General features: G+C 41.2%; 1 protein-coding gene across 3 annotated transcripts in view; it reads left to right on the top strand.

The window, feature by feature from the left end:
• ATP10B (ATPase phospholipid transporting 10B (putative)) overlaps positions 1-19,813 on the top strand; it is a 249,604-nt gene that overhangs the window by 207,787 nt on the left and 22,004 nt on the right. For all 3 annotated transcript variants that reach the window (XM_041750568.1, XM_041750569.1, XM_041750570.1), the window contains 7 exons: positions 776-1,376; positions 3,965-4,074; positions 5,995-6,121; positions 9,244-9,428; positions 13,668-13,989; positions 16,736-16,812; positions 18,165-18,290. In XM_041750568.1, the coding sequence (XP_041606502.1) occupies positions 776-1,376; positions 3,965-4,074; positions 5,995-6,121; positions 9,244-9,428; positions 13,668-13,989; positions 16,736-16,812; positions 18,165-18,290 (1,548 nt within the window). The remainder of the gene's footprint in view (positions 1-775; positions 1,377-3,964; positions 4,075-5,994; positions 6,122-9,243; positions 9,429-13,667; positions 13,990-16,735; positions 16,813-18,164; positions 18,291-19,813) is intronic.

The following is a 19,813-nucleotide window of genomic DNA, read 5'->3' as shown; positions in this document are numbered from 1 at the left end:
GATACACAGCAGAACCATCTGTACAACTCCATGATAATATCACATTATACTGGTCTCTGCTTTTATGTGAGGGAAAAATAATATAAAATTATTATTATCATCATCATCATCATCATAATCATCATCATCACCACCACCATGGGTGAAGTTCTGCCAATTTAGAGATAATGCAGCTGGATGGCCATTTTTAGAAGTTTATACTCTGAATTGTTTTTCAGTACTAAAGATAGATTGATCTTCAATTATCCACAAACTCTCACCCAAGCTCCCTTATGAGTGACTGGTGGTAATAATTGAGTATTATAACTGGTAGCTATGAAATCAAGAAAACAGGGTTCACCCAGGTACCAAACCAGAGTCTCCCATTATTATACCTAGATCCCAAAACACTCTGAAAAGACATTCCAACCACTGAAAACTCACAAAGTTATCACAAAATTTTAGGGAATTTTGGGAGGCAGGAAATGTTATCTGAGAAATTAATTCTACTTTCAAGAAAGAAAGAAGTACATTTTGAGAAGGACAGCATCCAACCTCCAGTTTTCAAGTTATTGAGGAGACATTAGCTGGCAGGTAGCTCAGGGAGTTCAATCTCTGGAGCCAGACAAACTCAGATTTGCTGAGTCTCACAGAGGAGAGAAGACTTGCCCATAATTGCTGAAACCCCCAAATAATCCATTTATTACAAAATGAGCTTCATATTCTTCCATAAAACAGCTTAATATTTTTTCCAACACTGAGAGTTAATGTTCCACTTCCCTTCTTTGACTACAAGGTCACCATGCCACCCTTGACCAAGGCTCTGGGGACATCCCTGGAGAAGATTCAGCAGCTCTTCCACAGATTGAAGCTTTTGAACCTCAGCCAATCATTCTCATCCACTGCACCCTCTGATATCGACCTGGGGGAGAGTTTGGGGGCCAACATGCCTACCACAGACTCAGAAGAGAGAGACGATGCATCTGTGTGCAGTGGAGGCTACTCCACCGATGGTGGCTATAGGAGCAGCACATGGGACCAGGGCGACATCCAGGGGTCTGGATTGGATGCTTCCTTGGAGAAGGTTCTGGAGGCCCCAGCTCTAGGACTGGCCAGCCCTGAGCTCTATTATGAAGCTGAGAGCCCTGATGAGGCAGCCCTGGTACACGCAGCCCATGCCTACAGCTTCACGCTGGTGTCCCGGACACCTGAGCAGGTGACTGTGCGCTTGCCCCAGGGCACCTGCCTCACCTTTGACATCCTCTGCACCCTGGGCTTTGACTCTATCAGGAAAAGAATGTCTGTGGTTGTGAGGCACCCACTGACAGGTGAAATCATTGTCTACACCAAGGGCGCAGACTCGGTTATCATGGACCTGCTGGAAGACCCAGCATGCGGTGAGTCCCACCTCACCAGGGCTCCGGGAAGAGGGCTCCCTGGTTTAAGAGGCAGCACAGGACAGTAATAACGAGCTTGGGTTATAGTGTCACTTAGTCCAGCAGGTCCTAACTTGAACAGAAGCCACAAGATGCTTTCTTCAGAGGAGATTCCTTAAATTATGCTGCATTCTGCATCTCTTTGCTCTGGAGAATTACAGTGCTCATGAGCTTATTAAAGACTTAGGGCAGTCTTATACTGGAGAAACCTCTAACTTTATCCCAATTTCTGCTTTTCCAAACATTTAAATATGGATTATCTGTACACAATTTTTTCCTACCAAAACACCCATTAATATATGCTAGAACACACTGTGATCCTAACTCTGAGTTTTGTAGAGAAGCCAGCTGAATCCAGGGAGATAAGTGACTTAAGAGAGGTACACAGATAACCAGTGGTAAATTCTAGGCCCAGGTACCTTGAATCTCAGTTCAGAGCTCTTTCCATGCCACCGGAACTCTGCACCAGGCTCAGTTTGCTCTGGGAAACCTCAGGTGTCCCTCTTTGTCATCCTTTTCCCCAGCCTCCCCCAAATGGATTTTCATAAATTTGAGCCAAGCCAGAAAAATGTTCCAAAGTCCCTACATATCAGTGTCCAATTTTGGAGCAGCATGAATTACTGTGCGGACGCTTTCTGATTGCTAACAAGAAGAAGACAGTTATGGGGCTATGATTCTCCCAGGATAGTAGATTCCAGCCAAGCTTTAGAATTGCCCAGGCAGCCCTGTGCCTCCTGCATTATCAGCTGTGGATCAAAGCCAAGAGGTTCATGGGGATTGATGAGTGTTTAGAATGGGAAGGGAGCTAATTAGGTCTCTTCATCCCCAGACTCTGGCAAAATGAGTGAATTTGGTATTTCTGAGTCAAGGGAACCACGGCACTCTATCCCTGGGCAACAGCCATCCAAGCTGCCCTGGAGATGTTTTTTTTAATTTGTTCCTCACCTGATTCCAAATGGATTTGGAGATGCTTCCAATAAAAGACACATACACAATATTACTATAAAAATTGAGAACTCTTTGAAAAGAAGGGAGGAAAATAACCCTAGGTATAATATACTTAGAGTGTCTGAACATTCAATTTGATCCTGAGGCTCCTGGTAGCCTAAGCAAAAAAGTAAACTCCAGGTCACACAGGTAGAAGGCAAAAGGATTTTATCTCAGGGAGCTAACATTTTTTAAAATAAAATATTATAGATAGTGCACAATAAGCACAGCCTGTGCTTAAGGCACCAGAGAAAAAGTAGTATTTGAAAAATGAGATAATTTTTTAAAGGATTTTTATATTGCATAAAAACAGCCTTGGAATTGTATCAGGGAAAACATCAGAGCTTTGTTGGACTTCCTTATATTTATTTTACTGTAAAGAATTGTATGTTTAATTTTGCATCATAGGGAGGGGAATAAACCTGTTTACTACGTAGGGCCTCAAGATTCCAGCCCCAGTAAAGAAGGATTCTGAAGGCTTTTCCCAGCTCAGCTTTACACAGTAGCAATCAGTATTTGATTAGTGATGTCTGTGACACCTTAGGTAAAGGAGGTGGAAATGGCATCAATCCTGCCCCATGCCCACCAACCGAGGCTGAAAAATTCTTTTTTGTTTTTAAAGATTTTTATTTATTTATCTATTCATGAGAGACACAGAGAGAGAGGCAGAGAATAGGCAGAGAGAGAAGCAGGATCCCTGCAGGGAGCCTGATGCAGGACTCGATCCCAGGACCCCGGGATCACAACCTGAACCGAAGGCAGACACTCAACCGCTGAGCCACCCAGGTGCCCCTGAAAAATTATTTTTATCTGATAGATAAAAGCACTAGATTTTCAGGAGAAAAAGATATAAGAAAATACATCAGACTTCATCAAAGGAACTTTGAGCAACACAATGAAATATGTTTTCATGCTAGACTTATAGAAAATGCAAAAAATATTTTTCCTAAGGCCATTTCCTGTTACAGAAAGAAAGCCTAATTCAGAAAACCCAGTGTGATGAAAAACTTAACAATGAGATTCATATCTATGGCTGTCTTGAGACCTAAGTTGATATAAAGACTGAAGTAGACAACGGAGGGGATAATCGAGGGTATGTCTAAGACTCAGCCAACAACTGGTCATCCAGAGCTAAACTGGCTACATGGAAAACACCTGAGATAACAACAAAGATTTAGACTTCTGGTCCTCTGATTCAGCAGGGCTTCAACTGGACCTGGGAACCTCTATTATTTGCAGCCCCTCCCAGGGATGCAAGCAAAGAGATATGAATCCCAGAGTAGGGGTGATTCTGATGCAAACATGTGTTTGGGATCAATATCTAAGACAACCTGTCTTCCCTAAACAGGATTTTTCTCAGCCAGGCTTTGATAATCCCATAGAGAGTAGAGAATTTAAGGTCTTCTAGAGTTCACCTTCTGGGACATCATGACAACCAAGAGATATTCTGTGTTTCTGGGGTGGGTTATAAGGGGATTCCTCCTCACAGTTTCAGAGTGGTAGAAACAAGGATTCCCAAGCATTTGTACATGACTTCATGGAGAACAATGACTATTTGACAGTAACTGACATGGATGTGGAAAAGAAGATGAGGAAAATCCAAGTCAGAACCCAGAAGCATCTAGATTTATATGCAAGAGATGGCCTTCGAACACTGTGCGTCGCCAAAAAGGTAAAAATAAATTCCTCCTTTAGTAGTTATAAGGCCTCGACCCCGCGTCTGTCTTTTCTTTTTAGAAGACCCTTACTATTGGTGGTTTTAATATTTTCAAAATCAGCTATTCTGACTCACCACAAAGACCCAGGATTTTGGCAGTTTTGCTGGGGCAGAACTCTAAATAGCAAGGTTCCATATCAGCATGGCTTTGTTGTTCTCTGTTTTTCATTATATGTACATATACTTGGTAACCCATAACTCATAAAAGAGTTTTCAATATTATAATTTTACCCTCAAAGTAGCTTTTTAAATTTTGCATTTTTTGCCTAGAATGAAGTTTGGGAGATATGTGATCACAAAAATCAGTATTTCCGGTTTCTCTTAAAAATTTAGAGGATCTGATGAACAAGGTCTCAGTTCTTAAACAGCCACTAATGGCTTAGAGCCTTGTAGTAGCTGGTCCTTTTAATGAAGCGTATATATTCTCCTGTGTTCTGCAATTGGTGACAGACCTACCTTCCCTGTTGTATTGACCTTGGTCCAGCTATAGTCATGTAATTACCCACCTCTCACCTTGCAACCCTTTGACTTTGCAGCCCCTGCCAGGGAGGCAGGCAAAGAGATATGAACCTCAGAGTAGGGGCATCTAATGAGGCACCTAAAATCAGATAGGGGAGCTATGATGACATGCACTTCTAGATGACTAAACGTGGTTTCTTCTCTATAAATCCCCAGAGGTCTTCACCTCTTTTATGATGCTTAGTGCAAGAAAGTTTAAGAGCACCCACTTTATACTCAGACCTACCTGGATACAAGTCCCAGTCTCACCACTTGCCTGTTGTGTGACCTTGGGAAAGTTTCTTCACCTCTCTGAGTTTGGGATTTTCTTATCTATAAACTGGTACTAATGCTCCCTACCTTATACAGTTGTCATGGAAATTAACTAAAGTAACACATATACATACATACAGTGCCTGAGACAGGGACCAGTGCTTACTACTCCATAAATTGTAATTATATCCTTACCACCTTCTATTTTCCATTGAAATTATTTGTGCCTGTTTTGCTTCCTCTAATGAGATTATGAATTCCTCAAGAGCAAAGGCCTAGCTGTGTTCCTTGGTTTTCCCCATAGTGCCATGTGCAGAAGAAAAATCAAGGGATGTCTGATTGTTGAACAAAAGAATAATTTGTTTCTATAAGAGACAGTAATGCATGTGATGCCAACAGAGGCATCTAAACATGCTATGACTCCCAGGGAGGAAGACTTGCCCTCCAGTTGGATTCTTCCAATTACTGAGTGAGATAGTCTACCAAGCTATGTAAGATCTGATTGCTGTTTACCTTCCCAGCCTCATTGCTGCTTCCTCTCTATCTGGCTCTCCATCCCTAAGCCAACTGGTTTGTTCAACTGAACAGAAAGAAAGCGGAGTTCATGCTGTTTCATGGCCTTTGCATTTGCCCCCCTCCATGACTGATCCCTTCTCATCATTGGATATCAACTTGCATGTCACTTTGTCTAAGAGAACTGAAGATGCAAATGAAATAACCCTCCAGCTTTCTCCTATCTAGTCACACTCCATCATGTCACCATCTCTGTTTTCTGTAAAGAACCCCTTAAAATTCTCTGTCCTTTTAAATAATTTATTTGAATAAATGTCTCTCAACCCCCACTAGCACGTAAGTCCAGCCATGCAGGAATCTTATCTGTCTTGATCACTGCTATACTTCCAGTGCCTAGAGCACAGCAGGGGCTTAATGGTGATAATGGAACATGAGGATCAATCTTTCATTGATTTGTGCATTAAAAAAAAATTGAGAAGAAATAATTGTCTAGGGAATAGGGAAGCTCAAACAGGCCTATAGGATGCCCAACATATAAGAATGGGGTGGGATTCATCCTGCATTGGGAAAGAGCCTCTTCCTGTCCTGCAGGTCATAAGCGAAGATGACTTCCAGCGATGGGCCAGTTTCCGGTATGAGGCAGAGGCATCCCTCGACAATCGAGATGAGCTTCTAATGGAGACTGCACAGCATCTGGAGAATCAACTCACCTTACTCGGTAGCTAAAAATAAGTCATCACTAAATTAAAAAAAAAAAATGAATGCTACAAGCTGGAGAGGGAGTTATTGGCCATGACTCTGACATTGCTGCACATGTGTCTCAATTAGGAGCCTTCCCTGGAGTGCCCTTCCAGGTATTTGGTGCAAATGGTGTCGATATCCAACCCAGACTTGACAAGCCACTTCCTGAGGATGCCCACGAAGATTCCTATACTTCCTTCTGGATGAAGCCTAGGTTGCTTCTCCTCCATTTATTCAACTGTTTATTGTGCACCTACTATGTGCCAAATAGCATGCTAGGCACTGGGAAAGGAACAAGAGTCATAAGCTCTATCCTCTCAGAGCTGGAAACTAGATGATTAACAAGAATTTCAACCAAGTGTGATGAGGCCTGAGCTGGAAGATTTGCCTGTGGTATAGAAGCCCAAGTAGAAGGTGCTGACGTAGCCTGGGGCCAAAGAGAGTTCTAGAAGGCAGGAACTGAGCAGAGCAGAGGAACTGGTCAGACAAACACAGTTTTCAGGCCGAGGGAGGGGCCCAAATGAAGAGCTAGACAGGAGACAGCCTAGATAGCCTGGAAACCCCAAGGTCCACTCTGGCTGGACCACAGAGTGTACAGGAGAAATGATATGAGGGGGGAAAACTCAGAATGATACAGGTTATGAAGGACACATAAATCATATGCTAACAGTTTAAAGAGAAGGGAGTAAAAGCAGGAATAGACTCATGCTTTACAAAAATAACTATGGCTGCTGCTGTATGGAAGTTCAGTTCATATGCCAAGGTAATGATGAGAAGCAGGGAGACCAGCTAAGAGAAAGTGCTGTTTCTTTAAGAGGTAAAACATTACCCAGAGAGATGGAGGAGGCTTTGTTTATCAGGGTTAATCACCTCACAGCTGGGAGCAAAATCTGGAAAAGGCAAAACCTGATGCATGCCATGCTGACTAAATGGCTAAAGACTTCTTTCATTTTGGGAGGCAATGCTGAGCTGGGGATGAGGGCCAAATCTTGATCTTGTGCTGTGTGCTCAGGGACCCATCCCCTCACTCCCCTGAGCTCTAGCTTCTTCTGCATATAAATCACACTGCTCCAAGCTTTCAGACAGGCAGAGGTACAAGGGGAAAGAACCAGGGTTGCTGTAAGAAGACGGTGATGCCTTTATGTATTAAAGGTAGCAGCAAGATTCAGCAGGAAGGGTGGCAAACAGGGGGAGATGTTTGTTCCCCACCACTCTCAGTCTTTTTGTTTCCCCTGTGTTTTGACTCCAGGGCCTTTGCCTGCTGCCTCCCAAAGCCCCTCTGAAAGTTGCCCATGAGAACCTATTTTAACAGGAACCAGAGGGTAGCCAGACCAGACAGCAATATCTACACACAAGGCCACAGAATGTCATCCCATTAGAGCACATGACTCCCCCCTGACCCCCTTGAGGTTGCTTTTGTTTGGGGGGAGCACTCTGGTCTCAGTGAGAAGTGCTCCTCAGCTGATTCTGCATGAAAGAAAACATGCTTATCAGGATCTTTTGGCTTCCCTTGCTGGGAAAGACTTTCACAACCTTTCTGCTTCATTTTTCCTTTCACACAAATGTGTTTTTCCTTTTTTTCTCCTTCACTCTGCTTCCCTGTAATATAAATCAGCTTCAGAATCTCACCTTCCAGGCTAACCCTTAGAGGGAAAAACAAGGACTGAACCATCACTTTTCATGGGGTTGTTTATCTGCACATTTGGGCTTACAGTACAAAAGAGGCACATTTCAGGATAGAGTCATTATTTTTGTTCCCTCAAGGTGGCTTGGGATAAAGAGAATTGGGGCTGGGAAGAGACTTCATCTTACCACCAAGAATCTGCTGTGCCACTAAAGCTGCATTGCATTCACACTAGGTCCCACACTATAAAATGATCTTTTCAATATGCACCCAGTGTAACTGCTTTGCCAGCCTATTGTCACTAGGGATTATTAAAAGAAATGAAATGCCTTGCTCCTGCCCAGAGTAAAATGGGTATCCATTAGTCTGTTGTCTGAAGTGAATCTCAATTTAAATGCAGATTAATTTATGCTTAATCACTTAGCAACTATTTGATATTTGGGTATACATTCATCAGGGTTGGTGCAAAGCTTGAGATCATTCAAAAATTATAGAGTCTGCATATTTAATTCCAAGAATATCATCAAAAATCTGAGTCCCTCTTCTGCCATGAGCTGTTACAGAGCAAAGTGTCTCCACTTCTCTCCATTCCTAGCTGCTAGGCCCACCCCCCAGGCTACTCCTCCATACCCCTGCTCAGCCTCTAATCTCATCCTGCTTCCCCCAATCTCCTGTCCATTCTCTAGAATGATCCTCTTAAAACTCAAAACTGATCCTGTCACTCTCCAACTTAACTCCCCTTAATAGTTTTTCTGTCTACCAAATAAATTCCAAATCCTATAATGCCCTCACAAGGCTCTGCATGATCCAGCAGCCTTACATCCCTTGCTGGCCCCATCTCTCACCCCACTCTGCCTCCCTTTCAGTACCTTCTTCTACCCTGACCTCTGGGCTTTCATACATGCTCATCCTCTACCTGGGACTATCCTCCTTTGCCACTTCTCAGCCTTATCTTCTGGGTCTGAGCTCAAATGGCACTTCCTAACAAGGTCATCCCTGACTTTTTTTTTTTTTTTTTTTTGAAGATTTGATTTATTTATTCATGAGAGACACAGAGAGAAGGCAGAGACATAGGCAGAGGAAGAAGCAGGCTCCTCGGAGGGAGCCCCATGTGGGACTCAATCCAGGAACTATGGGATCACACCCTGAGCTGAAGGCAGACGTTCAACCACTGAGCCACCCAGGCGTCCCCATCCCTGACTTTATAGCTGAAGTTCAGGTCTCTTAACATATGTTCAGCTGGCACCCTGCGCTTTTCTTCTTATATCGTTCAGATATAAATCCTTTTTCAACAAGCTTTTGAGCTGCAAGAGGTTAGAGACCAGCTCCATTTCACTGCTGTACCCTACCTAGGTGCTTAGCATAGCCTAGAACATGGGAATATTTAATAATCAGTGTTTAGCTTGTTAGAGTTTTAGGGACCTTAGGCAGTTTTTCACTCTAATTGTAAGCTCTGGTGTCTTTGATCACTCCAGGAGCCACTGGAATCGAAGACCGGCTACAAGAAGGGGTTCCAGACACAATTGCGGCTCTGCGGGAAGCTGGAATCCAGCTCTGGGTCTTGACTGGAGATAAGCAGGAGACAGCAATCAATGTCGCCTATTCCTGCAGATTGTTAGATCAGGCTGACACTGTTTACTCCATTAATACAGAAAGTCAGGTGAGGCCAAAGTAGAGACCAATGCAGAACAGCCCTTAAGCCAATAAGAAATAGGCTTATGGGTGGGATTTGGGTACACAGGTGAAGCACCTCTACCCCCAAAATATCACTGAACTTTGGAGCTCAGAGGCCCCCGAACGTCATCCACCTCATCCCCATACATCATTGACCAGTTTGATTATATTACATCTGGTAGTACATGTTAGAAAGTTTTGATCTTCCAAATTCCACCCCTTGACCCAATCTCCACATTTTACAATGAGAAAACTAAAGACCCTTGAGACTAAGGCCCTTGCCCAGGATCACCCTGATAGTTTCTGACAGAACTAGGTCTAGAACACGGTTCTTCTCCCAGGCCAGTGCTATCTGCATTATTCCATATTATTTGCTCACAGAACCCCAATTGTCAGTTTCTTATACTTAGGACTAACTCTCCCATTGAAAAAGCTGTACTTAAATTGAAACAATTCTGAGCTTAAAATTTCAGCTCCAATTCATATGTCAAACTGGTTTGCCACAGAATAAAACTGAAGGGAATGATTCATGAGACCAGTATGTTTTGTTGGGATGGAAGAGTGAGAGAGAGAGAGAGAGAGAGAGAGAGAGCAGAGTCCTAAAACTGCAATTTTCAACCCCCAGTAGGTTGTGGGTGGCAGGGGATGGGGTTTGCAGAGAGGGCTGTGTAAAGTCTGAAGAAGAGTATTCAAAGTTATAATACAATTTTATATTTAGGAGAAGAAATCTATTTTCACAATGCAAACTGCAGAAAGCGAAGTTCCAACATCTTGGCTGAAGAATATGGGAAGTAGACTTTGAGATGTATGCTCCTACCAAGAGGAAGCAAGCAGGAAAAGCTCTGTACTAGAGAGGTGGTGGGAGAAGGGCCCTGGGAGACCTAGGTGTACCATAAGGAAAGGAATAGAGAAGGAGGAAGATGGAAAAGAACAGTACAGAAAAAGGAGGTAGAAAAGATGCTGGAACCTCACTCTCTTGGTTTTGCTTAAGACTGATTGGACCCAGGAGGATTTTGTTTTGTTTTGCTTGTTTGTTTTAAAGGTTTTATTTATTTATTCATGAGAAATACATAGAGAGAGGCACAGACATAGGCAGAGGGAGAAGCAGGCTTCCTGCAGGGAGCCCAATACAGGACTTGATCCCAGGACCCTGGGATCATGACTTGAGCTGAAGGCATATGCTCAACCACTGACCCACTCACGTGGGAGGGTTAAATCTGGTTTTTATTTTGTAAAGAATCCACATATTTTTTTTAAAAATAGTATATACTATGAAAAGTGACTGAGGCTCTTTGTAAGAATTGGAAAAATCACTTTCTTGTCAGGTGCACAGATTATGCTGTGATTAGATTAAACCCCAATGAATTTTCAAAATGAAAATAATCTTGGGGAAATCTTTGGCATTAATATTATGCTTAGGAAAGAAAGTAATTTGCTGCTTGCTTGAGTACTTGATCCCTGTAATAACATTGATATCTGACTGCCCTGCTTGCAATGGAAATTCTATTTGCAATGATTATTTCACTCCAGGTGATTCCAGAAGGAGGACAGGGGCAAACTTGTGAGTCAGCCAGCCCAAGATGGATAGAGTAGGCTTTTGTGTTTTCTGTTAAATGCATTCTTCTAGGAAGCTGAAGATGTTTAGCAATCGATTAGCCCAACATTCCTAAGGAATAGTGGGTCACATTTCATGTTTTGTTCAGTCACTGTTGACTCATTTAAAGTCATCTGGGATCCTCTCAGATGGTACCTGAATGTTAGGCCCTGTCCACACCTTGAACTGGGAAAAAATGGTGGCTACATGGATATGTTAAGCCAGAAACTGGGGAAATCCATTCCAAATCTCAGGTTTACTTAAACTCTAGTTTAATGTAATTATGTATTCATTGAATATCTCCTCCAAGGATTTTAGTCTGCCTAACTCAATATATATTGATTTAGGTCTACTGTTTCTTTGTTATGTATCTTAAAGCTATAAGCACGTTATGGGAACTCTCTAGACCTCAGGGTTCACAGTCATAAAACGAGAGAATTACTAACCCATCACTGAAAGTGCTGGTCTATCAAGGAATTTAGAAGGGATTAGAGTATTAATTAGAAACTAATAACAGCAATGATTATTATCACTATTAGTAACATATGTTGAAAACTAAATATGGTCCAGGTACCATACCTCCCTGAACTTCATTCTCTTCATATGTAAAATAGGAATTAGAAAATGTTATTTCTATTGGGAAGATTAAATAAGATCATAGAACAAAAATGCTTATTAGCACAGTATTTGTGTTAGTTAACAAATTACTCCAAAATTTAGTGGCTAAAAACAACCAACATTTACTGTCCCACAGTTTCTGTGGGTTAGGAGTCCAGAGGCAGCATAGCTGAGTACCTCTGGATCAAGGTCTTACTGGAGGCTGCAGTCAAGCTGTCAGTCAGGGCTGTGGGTTCATCTGAAGGCTCAACTGGTGAGTTGTTTGGGTATGGAGAGAAGGCCTTCTTCCAAGCTCACAGAAATGATTGCTGGCAAACTTCAGTTCCTCACCACGTGGGCCTCTCTGTAGAGCTGCTTCACAATATGGTAGCTGCTTTCTCCCACAGTAAGCCATCCAAGAGAAAGGGAAAATAGTGCCAAATTGGAAGCCATAGTCTTTTTGTAAGCTAACATGGGAAGTGGCATGCCATCACTTTTGCAGAATTCTCTACATTAGAAAGGAATTGATAGATGTGGCTCACATCCAAGGGGAAGGATTGCACAGGGGCATGCATTCCAGGAGGGAAGGGATCATTGAGAACTATCTTAGAGGCTCCCTACTACAGTACCTGGCATATACTAAAGGTTAAATGAATGGCAATTATTATGGTTATTATATCACACTTTGAAATAAGTAAATTCAGAGATTTAATTTTTAAACTTATATCTACAATGACTTCCTGCAGCCATATGTTGAAGGAATTTATATAATTTGTGCCGGCCCCAACTCACAGCAAGGACTGTCTTGATCTCTTTCCCAGATAAGTGCTTCAGGCATAACCACCCACTCCTGGAACTACTTCCTGTCACCCCTTTAGTTCTGAGTGTACCCTATTGCTTGCAACACTCAATTTAGCATTCCCTAAAGGAAGACTCAAGGATGATTAACTGCAGTTCTACTCTACCAGAATAAAGGACTCCAAATATTCTCAGAAGCTTCTAGATTAATGGTCCCCAAGTATATCATATAAGAACAATCTTCACAATTTTTGCCTAAATCTGCATGTTACCTTACTGTTTTTTAACAATTTCATTTAAATTGACAGACTTTGAACACTTAGTTCAAAGTGTTAGTTCAAATGCACTAAATGTATTTTTAGAAGAATTTTTTTTAGCACTACAGTAAATGAAAATCATCATCCTTGGCATGGATAAAAGAACACTGCTAGATGAAGATCATGTGAACAAAACAATGCTATTAAAATTGATAATACAATTCACTGCCACAACTTTTCTCTACCTTTATTTGAAAGTAATGTTGCAAAATCTAAAAAGGTACTAAGGATATATTTAGAACCAAAATGTGACTTTATCTCTGATACAGTCAAAAGTAAAAAAGGAAAATTGATAAGAGCAAATAAGTTCTTCACTTTGTTTCAAGGTAATCAGAAAAAATCCATAAGAAGTTTCTTTACATCAATAAGATGTTCACATTCGTAGTCAGTTTTAACCAATAAGACCAACACATTCATACTAACAGATAAATACACAATGTATTTTTTCAATTAAGAAGCTGTAATTGAAGTAGTAATGATCTACCTCACCTAGTAAGTTGGATAAGCTAGGGCAAGTTACTAATAATTTCAGTTTCAATTCCTTCATCACCCAATTTCCTAAGGAGAACTGAAAGGACTTGTGAGAAAAAGAAAGCACTAAACCATCCTGACATATTGTCATTATTTATCATCACATTCATGTTATTTATTAGCTTATACTATCCCTGTATCTGTCACCATCTTGCTGAGTTACTTCCACTCTCATTCTCTATTTTGCCATTACCTTGCTTCCAAATTAATATTGCTTTGATGCTTTTTTAAATATTGCAGAGAAATGTAAAAATCAAAGAATGATTCCTGGGTAATCTCTATGACAGTAGAGTTTCATTAGCTATTTTACTAAAGGATAAAGTGAGATTTTTAACCTGCATTTTCACTGTTGCTTATTAATACCATATTTATTATTCTAACTCAATAGGAAACCTGTGAATCCATCCTCAACTGTGCACTGGAAGAAGTAAAGCAATTTCATGGACCACAGAAGCCAGACCGCAAGTTCTTTGGGTTCTGTCTACCTTCCAAGACGCTACCCCCCACCTCAAGAGCTGCAGTTCCAGAAGTTGGATTGGTCATTGATGGGAAGACATTAAATGCCATTTTCCAGGGAAAGCTGGAGATGAAATTTTTGGAGTTGACTCAGTATTGCCAGTCTGTCCTATGTTGCCGTTCCACCCCACTCCAGAAGAGTATGATAGTCAAGCTGGTGCGAGACAAGTTGAGCGTCATGACCCTTTCCATAGGTATCCATCATTCCGAGATGTGGGTGCAGCTTGTGAAGCTGATCTGACGAGAAGCATAGACCAGAGGTGGAAAGGTCACATATAAAAATCAAGATACCCAGGCTGAGAATCACTTAGACTAAGAGAATTCAAAGTGACAGCCAAGAAGTGGCAGGCAGGAGGTGAAGCAGAGGCTAAGTAGAGTGAAAGAGTGAATGAAAGTTCTCAGAATTAGCAGGTCACTAAGGAAAAATTAGGACTTGAATGGAGGTTCAAGTCAAAAGGAGGTTCAAATTCATGATATTCACATAACTCAGTAATATACACACAGGCCAACCCCATTCTGGGGTATAGACTATTTCCCTTTTGATACTTAACACAGGGCATAATATAAACCTCAGGTATTTGTGGATTTGATATTTTGCTGAGTGTTGATGGCTGATGGGGAGATTATGGAAGTTGAGCCTGCCCCATATGTTCATTCCTAAATATAAGGCCCAGCTGTCAACAAATGCTGACCTCTCTGTTGATTAAAAAAAAAAAAATTCCTCAGAGGGGACTAAACTTTAATCATGGTTAAGGCAGAGAAATAAAAACTGTGCTTCCATCAAACCTTCCAGGAACAAGCAAATCTGGTTTATTAGAATATTCATGATCTGGTCTCTTTCCAGCCACATCCTTCATCAGAGCTACCATCCATTCCCCAACATTTGGCACTCTATGATCTAACCAAATGGAACTGCTTACCATTCTCCATGGTAATGGAGCTTTGTCCTATCTTTCTCACTCCTAGGCTTTTGCACAAGCAATTTTCTCCATAAAACACCCCTTCTTCCAATCCCACCTAACCTTCCTTCTCTCTGAGAATGCCTACAGGACACAGACCTCAGAGCTGCAGAGCAATGGTATGCTTTCTGCAAGGGTCTGCTCAGTAGATCAAGAGTTTCTTGAATAGAGATACCATATTAGTCTTACCATTTTGTCTGTGCCTTGCACATACCAAGCACATAGTAAATACTACATTCATTTAAGGATATTCCTACAGATGGTTCTATCCTTCCTACACAGACATGGAAAGAGATTTTCCTTCCTGGCATTTCAAATTAAGAAGCCTATTTATACCCCATTTTCTCCTGATTTCAGGTAAAAGCAATTCAAATTTAAAAAAAAAATGAGGGAGTGGGCATAAAGAATACAAGGTGCAAAGCTTTAGCAACTGCATCCTAATTTTATTCCCTGAAATACATTTTATTCCCTGAATTATCCCCTTCAAAACTTTAGACACACACAAAGCAACAGCCCAGGACTGACTCCCTGAGGTAAGAAATTGGCTCTACTGCCACAGAAACAAAACCAGCAGGGTGAGCAATGGCATGATTCCACACCTCTACTTCCACTGGTTTGCTAACAGAAGAGGTTAAAGGGTGGATTTGTTCTCCATGGGGAAGATAAAAACAATGTACTGCTACACTATCATGAAAAAAAAATCATTATAAGAATAATGGCTACTTAAAATGACAACATATTTAAGATTAATTTCATTTCCAAATAATTAAGAGAAGAAAATTCTCTCCCCTCCATATTCTCTGTTATCTAATACATATTTAATTCCCTTCTATAATTCCCTCCTGGAAAAAGAGGGGGGCCAGGAGAAGAATGAAGGCAATGCAGTCCACAAACCATGGCCACCAGGCTGAATCCAGCCTACTACATGTTTTTGCAGAGATACTAAGAATGATTTTTGTTTTTAACTGTAAAACCTGTAAGACTATTCGCCTCTCAGCAAGAACAGTTGTTCAATTTTGCTTCTTGGCCCACAGAGTCTAAAATATTTACTATCTGGCCCCTTATAGAAAGAGTTTGCTAATCTCTAGTCTGAAAGTTAAAGCTTTGGGAAAAGCCAGGTTTGTAAGAAAAGCCTCACTGTATAGAGTTGTGCCGTCCAAAATGGTTGCCACCTAGCTATATGTAGGTATTGAAACTTAAATAGAATTTCACCAGCTGCATTTCAATCTTCACATGGAGCTAGTGCTTTCCATATTAGACAGTAAAGATATAGGACTTTCTATCATCACAGAAAAACCTTTATGCCAGTGCTGGAAGCTGTGTGTATCCATGCCCTAACCTCCAAATTCCTGAAACACTTTAGTTTGTTAAATAGGAATTCATCGTGCCCAAATGTCCCTCAACCAAAAAAAATCAGTCAATCTCATTTTCCCATTTTGAGAAACAAAACAACACCATCCCTGTCCTTGAACACCACTGACAATCTGATGATTTAGCTATCCAGATATTCCAGTAGTCTTAATATGGTAAATATTTTAAGTTATACTGTGTTAGAAAAGGTAGCAAAGATCTTCGTGCCAATGCTCCTGGGCCCCTTCCCTACCTGGTTTACCCTGGTGGGATCTCTATGTTGCTGAAATTCTCCATTTGCTCATTAATAAATGTAACATTTGTGAAGGCCTGTTTTTAAAAACTATAAAGCACTGCACAAGCCTCACTTACTATTATACTCCCAATACCTAATATACTGAGATAAAAGACAATAAACATTTGTCGAGTAGTAAATAGAGCTTTTTATCAAAGAAGAGACCTCTCTCGGGCCAAATACTGACTTTTCCTATAGGACTATTCAGAGCAATGTTAAAAGTATTCAATTATGTGTAAATGAGGACACTTTAGAGCCACTCATGTAACACCCTTTCCATTGTCAATCAGAAGTTAGGCCAGGAATAAAGACACTTCATGATGTCTCTTCTTTCAGGTGATGGAGCAAATGACGTAAGCATGATTCAAGCTGCTGACATTGGAATTGGGATATCTGGACAGGAAGGCATGCAGGTATTGCTCCCCTCAACTCTTCTCATTTCTTCCCTAATTCTCCTTGATCCTTTCTGGAGAGTTATGGAATTCCCCACAGTGTTGGAGGAACTTCTCCCCAAGAGCTTTGCAGAATAATTACCTGAGAGTCATGGGGCTTCCATGCCTATACATAACCTCCATTCTTATATCCCTGTTGCTCAGTCCTTCTGATACAGAGGAAAACTGAAGGATGCTTAGCTTTTTTTCAGACTTCCAGTGATACCTGCATTCTAAAGCCAAAGAGTACTCAACCATTCAGGAAGGCCTAAGTCTTCCCCTGACTCCATTCTTCCTCCTTATAATCTCTACCCACATCCAAGAATGCAGTGCCCTCCATGAGCAGTGACAGATAAGGACATTTGAAAACATTTTTCAATTGCCATTTTAGTTTTAATGGCTAGATTGACCTATAAATTGTATGGTACACTTTAATAAGTATACCTAATTGAGTCAAAATTCAGCTTGGGACAAGCATATTAACTTGAGCTACTGATGTTTCCCACTAAAACAAACCCCACTTTGTGGTTCTGAATCATTAACAATTGTATTCTCACCACTGGTATAGACAGGAGGCATTGCCTAAATTTGTTGGTGAGGATAAAAGAAAAGCTACCTTTTGAATACCTACCATATGCCAGCACTGTATTAGGCATCTCACATTTTTTATCCCAATTAATTTGAATAGTCACAACCCTGTGTGTTAGGAATTATTACTCCATTTTTTTTCAGATGAAACTGATGAAGGGAAAGGTTAAACAGCCTGACCAAGATGCATACCAAGATCTGTAACCAGGCACTTCCAAACCCCATATTCTTAAAGGAGTACTAATGAACTATGACATATTCTGAACAATCCCAAGAGCAGAAGGCATATTTCAGCTCCATGTAAAGGAAGTGCTATCCAGCCATCAGCTCCATCTGAGAATGGAACAAATGGTCTGCCACAGGAGGCAACCAAGGGTATTGAGAGGTTTGAGCATTACTTGCATGGAAGCCCCTACTTTCTGGTTAACCATCGCATCTCTAGCCTGGTACTAACACATTTTAGGCCACAGTTTATCAGATAAATGGAAAGAGATGAAGGGCCAAGCGAGACCACTAGATCCTTACAAGCTGCCTTTCTTGGATTCTAGTGAGGTTTGGATTTTCCAGAAGAAAAGATGAAGTGTCCAAGTCCAAAGAACCACCTTAGAGTGCCACATAGTAACAAAGGATCTTTTTGGCCCTATCAGCTATGGACCTAAAACCGAGCATAGCCCTCAGGGGAGATTCTTTGGCTTATTGGTAGCCATGGATAGAAGATGATGTCTCTCTCTATTCTACCCTCTCAGGCTGTTATGTCCAGCGACTTTGCCATCTCCCGCTTCAGACACCTCAAGAAGCTGCTGCTTGTGCACGGCCACTGGTGTTACTCACGCCTGGCCAGGATGGTGGTGTACTACTTCTATAAGAACGTGGTGAGTAGCCCTATGCCAACCTCCCACCAAGGCTTTGGGAGGCCCTGCCAGGGGACCCACTCCCACCACAGTTGTAAGACAAACCATCTCAGCACAAGGGAGTAAATCAGGCTGGCCTAGATTTTGAATCCTGAAACTCTTTCCTACCAGCTCTGTGAACTTGAGCAATGTAATTCACTTCTCTGGGCCTCAATTTCTTCTTTGGTAAAATGGGCTAAGACTTTTGTGAAATTATTGTGAGCATTAGCCATACTATATGGAAAACATCTGGCACATAGAAGGCAGCATGAGTGGTTACAAGAATAGACTCTTGAGTCAAACATATTTGGTTCAAATCTAGGCTCTTATATTTGGTAACTATACCTTAGTTTTACCATTTGTTGAATGGGGATGATAATAGTACATTCCTCCTATATTTGCTAGAAGGATTAAATAAGAGCTTGTATATAAAGCGATTGGCACATAGTAATCACCCTATCAAGTCAACCATTAGTTTTATGATTATTGCTCTTGTCATTATTCTTAAATGGGCTCCATAAATGAGATTTACTTTCTGACTACGAGGAAAAAGGACTTTAAAAATAATAAGCCTGACATATATCTTCAATTTTCTCCTCAGATAGAGCCACCCCAATGCAAGAGCCATACCCCACCTCCTGGGAAAGTACAGGTTTAAGACTGGAATCCATGGTTTCCACCTGAGACTCTATGTATCATTTCAGCTTCCCCAGCCTTTGCAGCAGGAAATTCACAGAGGTTGGGACATTAAATATCTAGTGGCAAAAATATTTAGAATGAGGAGGTCGTCTGGATTTTAGTCTTGCCTGACTCTAGCATGCTGTGTGAACTTCAAAGAGTCACTTACCCTCTCTGAGCCTTGGTTTCCTCATCAATAATATGAAGACACTAGGACTCCTCCTGTCCCTAAGGTATTATCAGGAAAGCAAGTAACACTATACAAATACAATCATAGCTTGAAGATAGCATTGTTTCTCCTAAAAAATGTGCTCATTTCTATCTTGTTGATAAGGGCCCAAAGCAGGCACACATCAACCTAGGTATTAAAACTGTCAGAGGTTCTTGTTTGAAAAGCCCTTGATTAACAATGGGTATTGCAAGAAGCCAGAATATTGCTGTTCTCCTAAGGAAGGGAACAAGGGGCCTGAGTTTTCATTACCTAGTTCAAGGACCTTTGAATAATCCCCAAGAGTCTCCAAACAGAATCCGATTCCTATTTGCATAAGGAAAAAGGGAGGATTAAGAGCAGGGGATGGTAGAGAAAGCATTAGCCAAGTAGCAGCTGCGAAATTGCATTTTGTCCCGTTGTTCCATTCTCCCAGTCCTGATTTAGGCACTGTCACAGTTGCCCTCGCTCAAGAGTGAGCATTTTTGTGCAAAGTTCAATGTATATGTAAATAAACAGCATGACAAAAAATAATGTAAATTTGATAAACTGGATGGTAATATTCACCAAGTCTATGCAAACAAGTCACTCTATTTAACTTGAAACTCACTCTGAGCAT

Source organism: Vulpes lagopus, chromosome 3, assembly GCF_018345385.1.
Source record: "Vulpes lagopus strain Blue_001 chromosome 3, ASM1834538v1, whole genome shotgun sequence".
Lineage (NCBI taxonomy): Eukaryota > Metazoa > Chordata > Mammalia > Carnivora > Canidae > Vulpes > Vulpes lagopus.
This window is presented reverse-complemented; position numbering and strand designations above follow the sequence as displayed.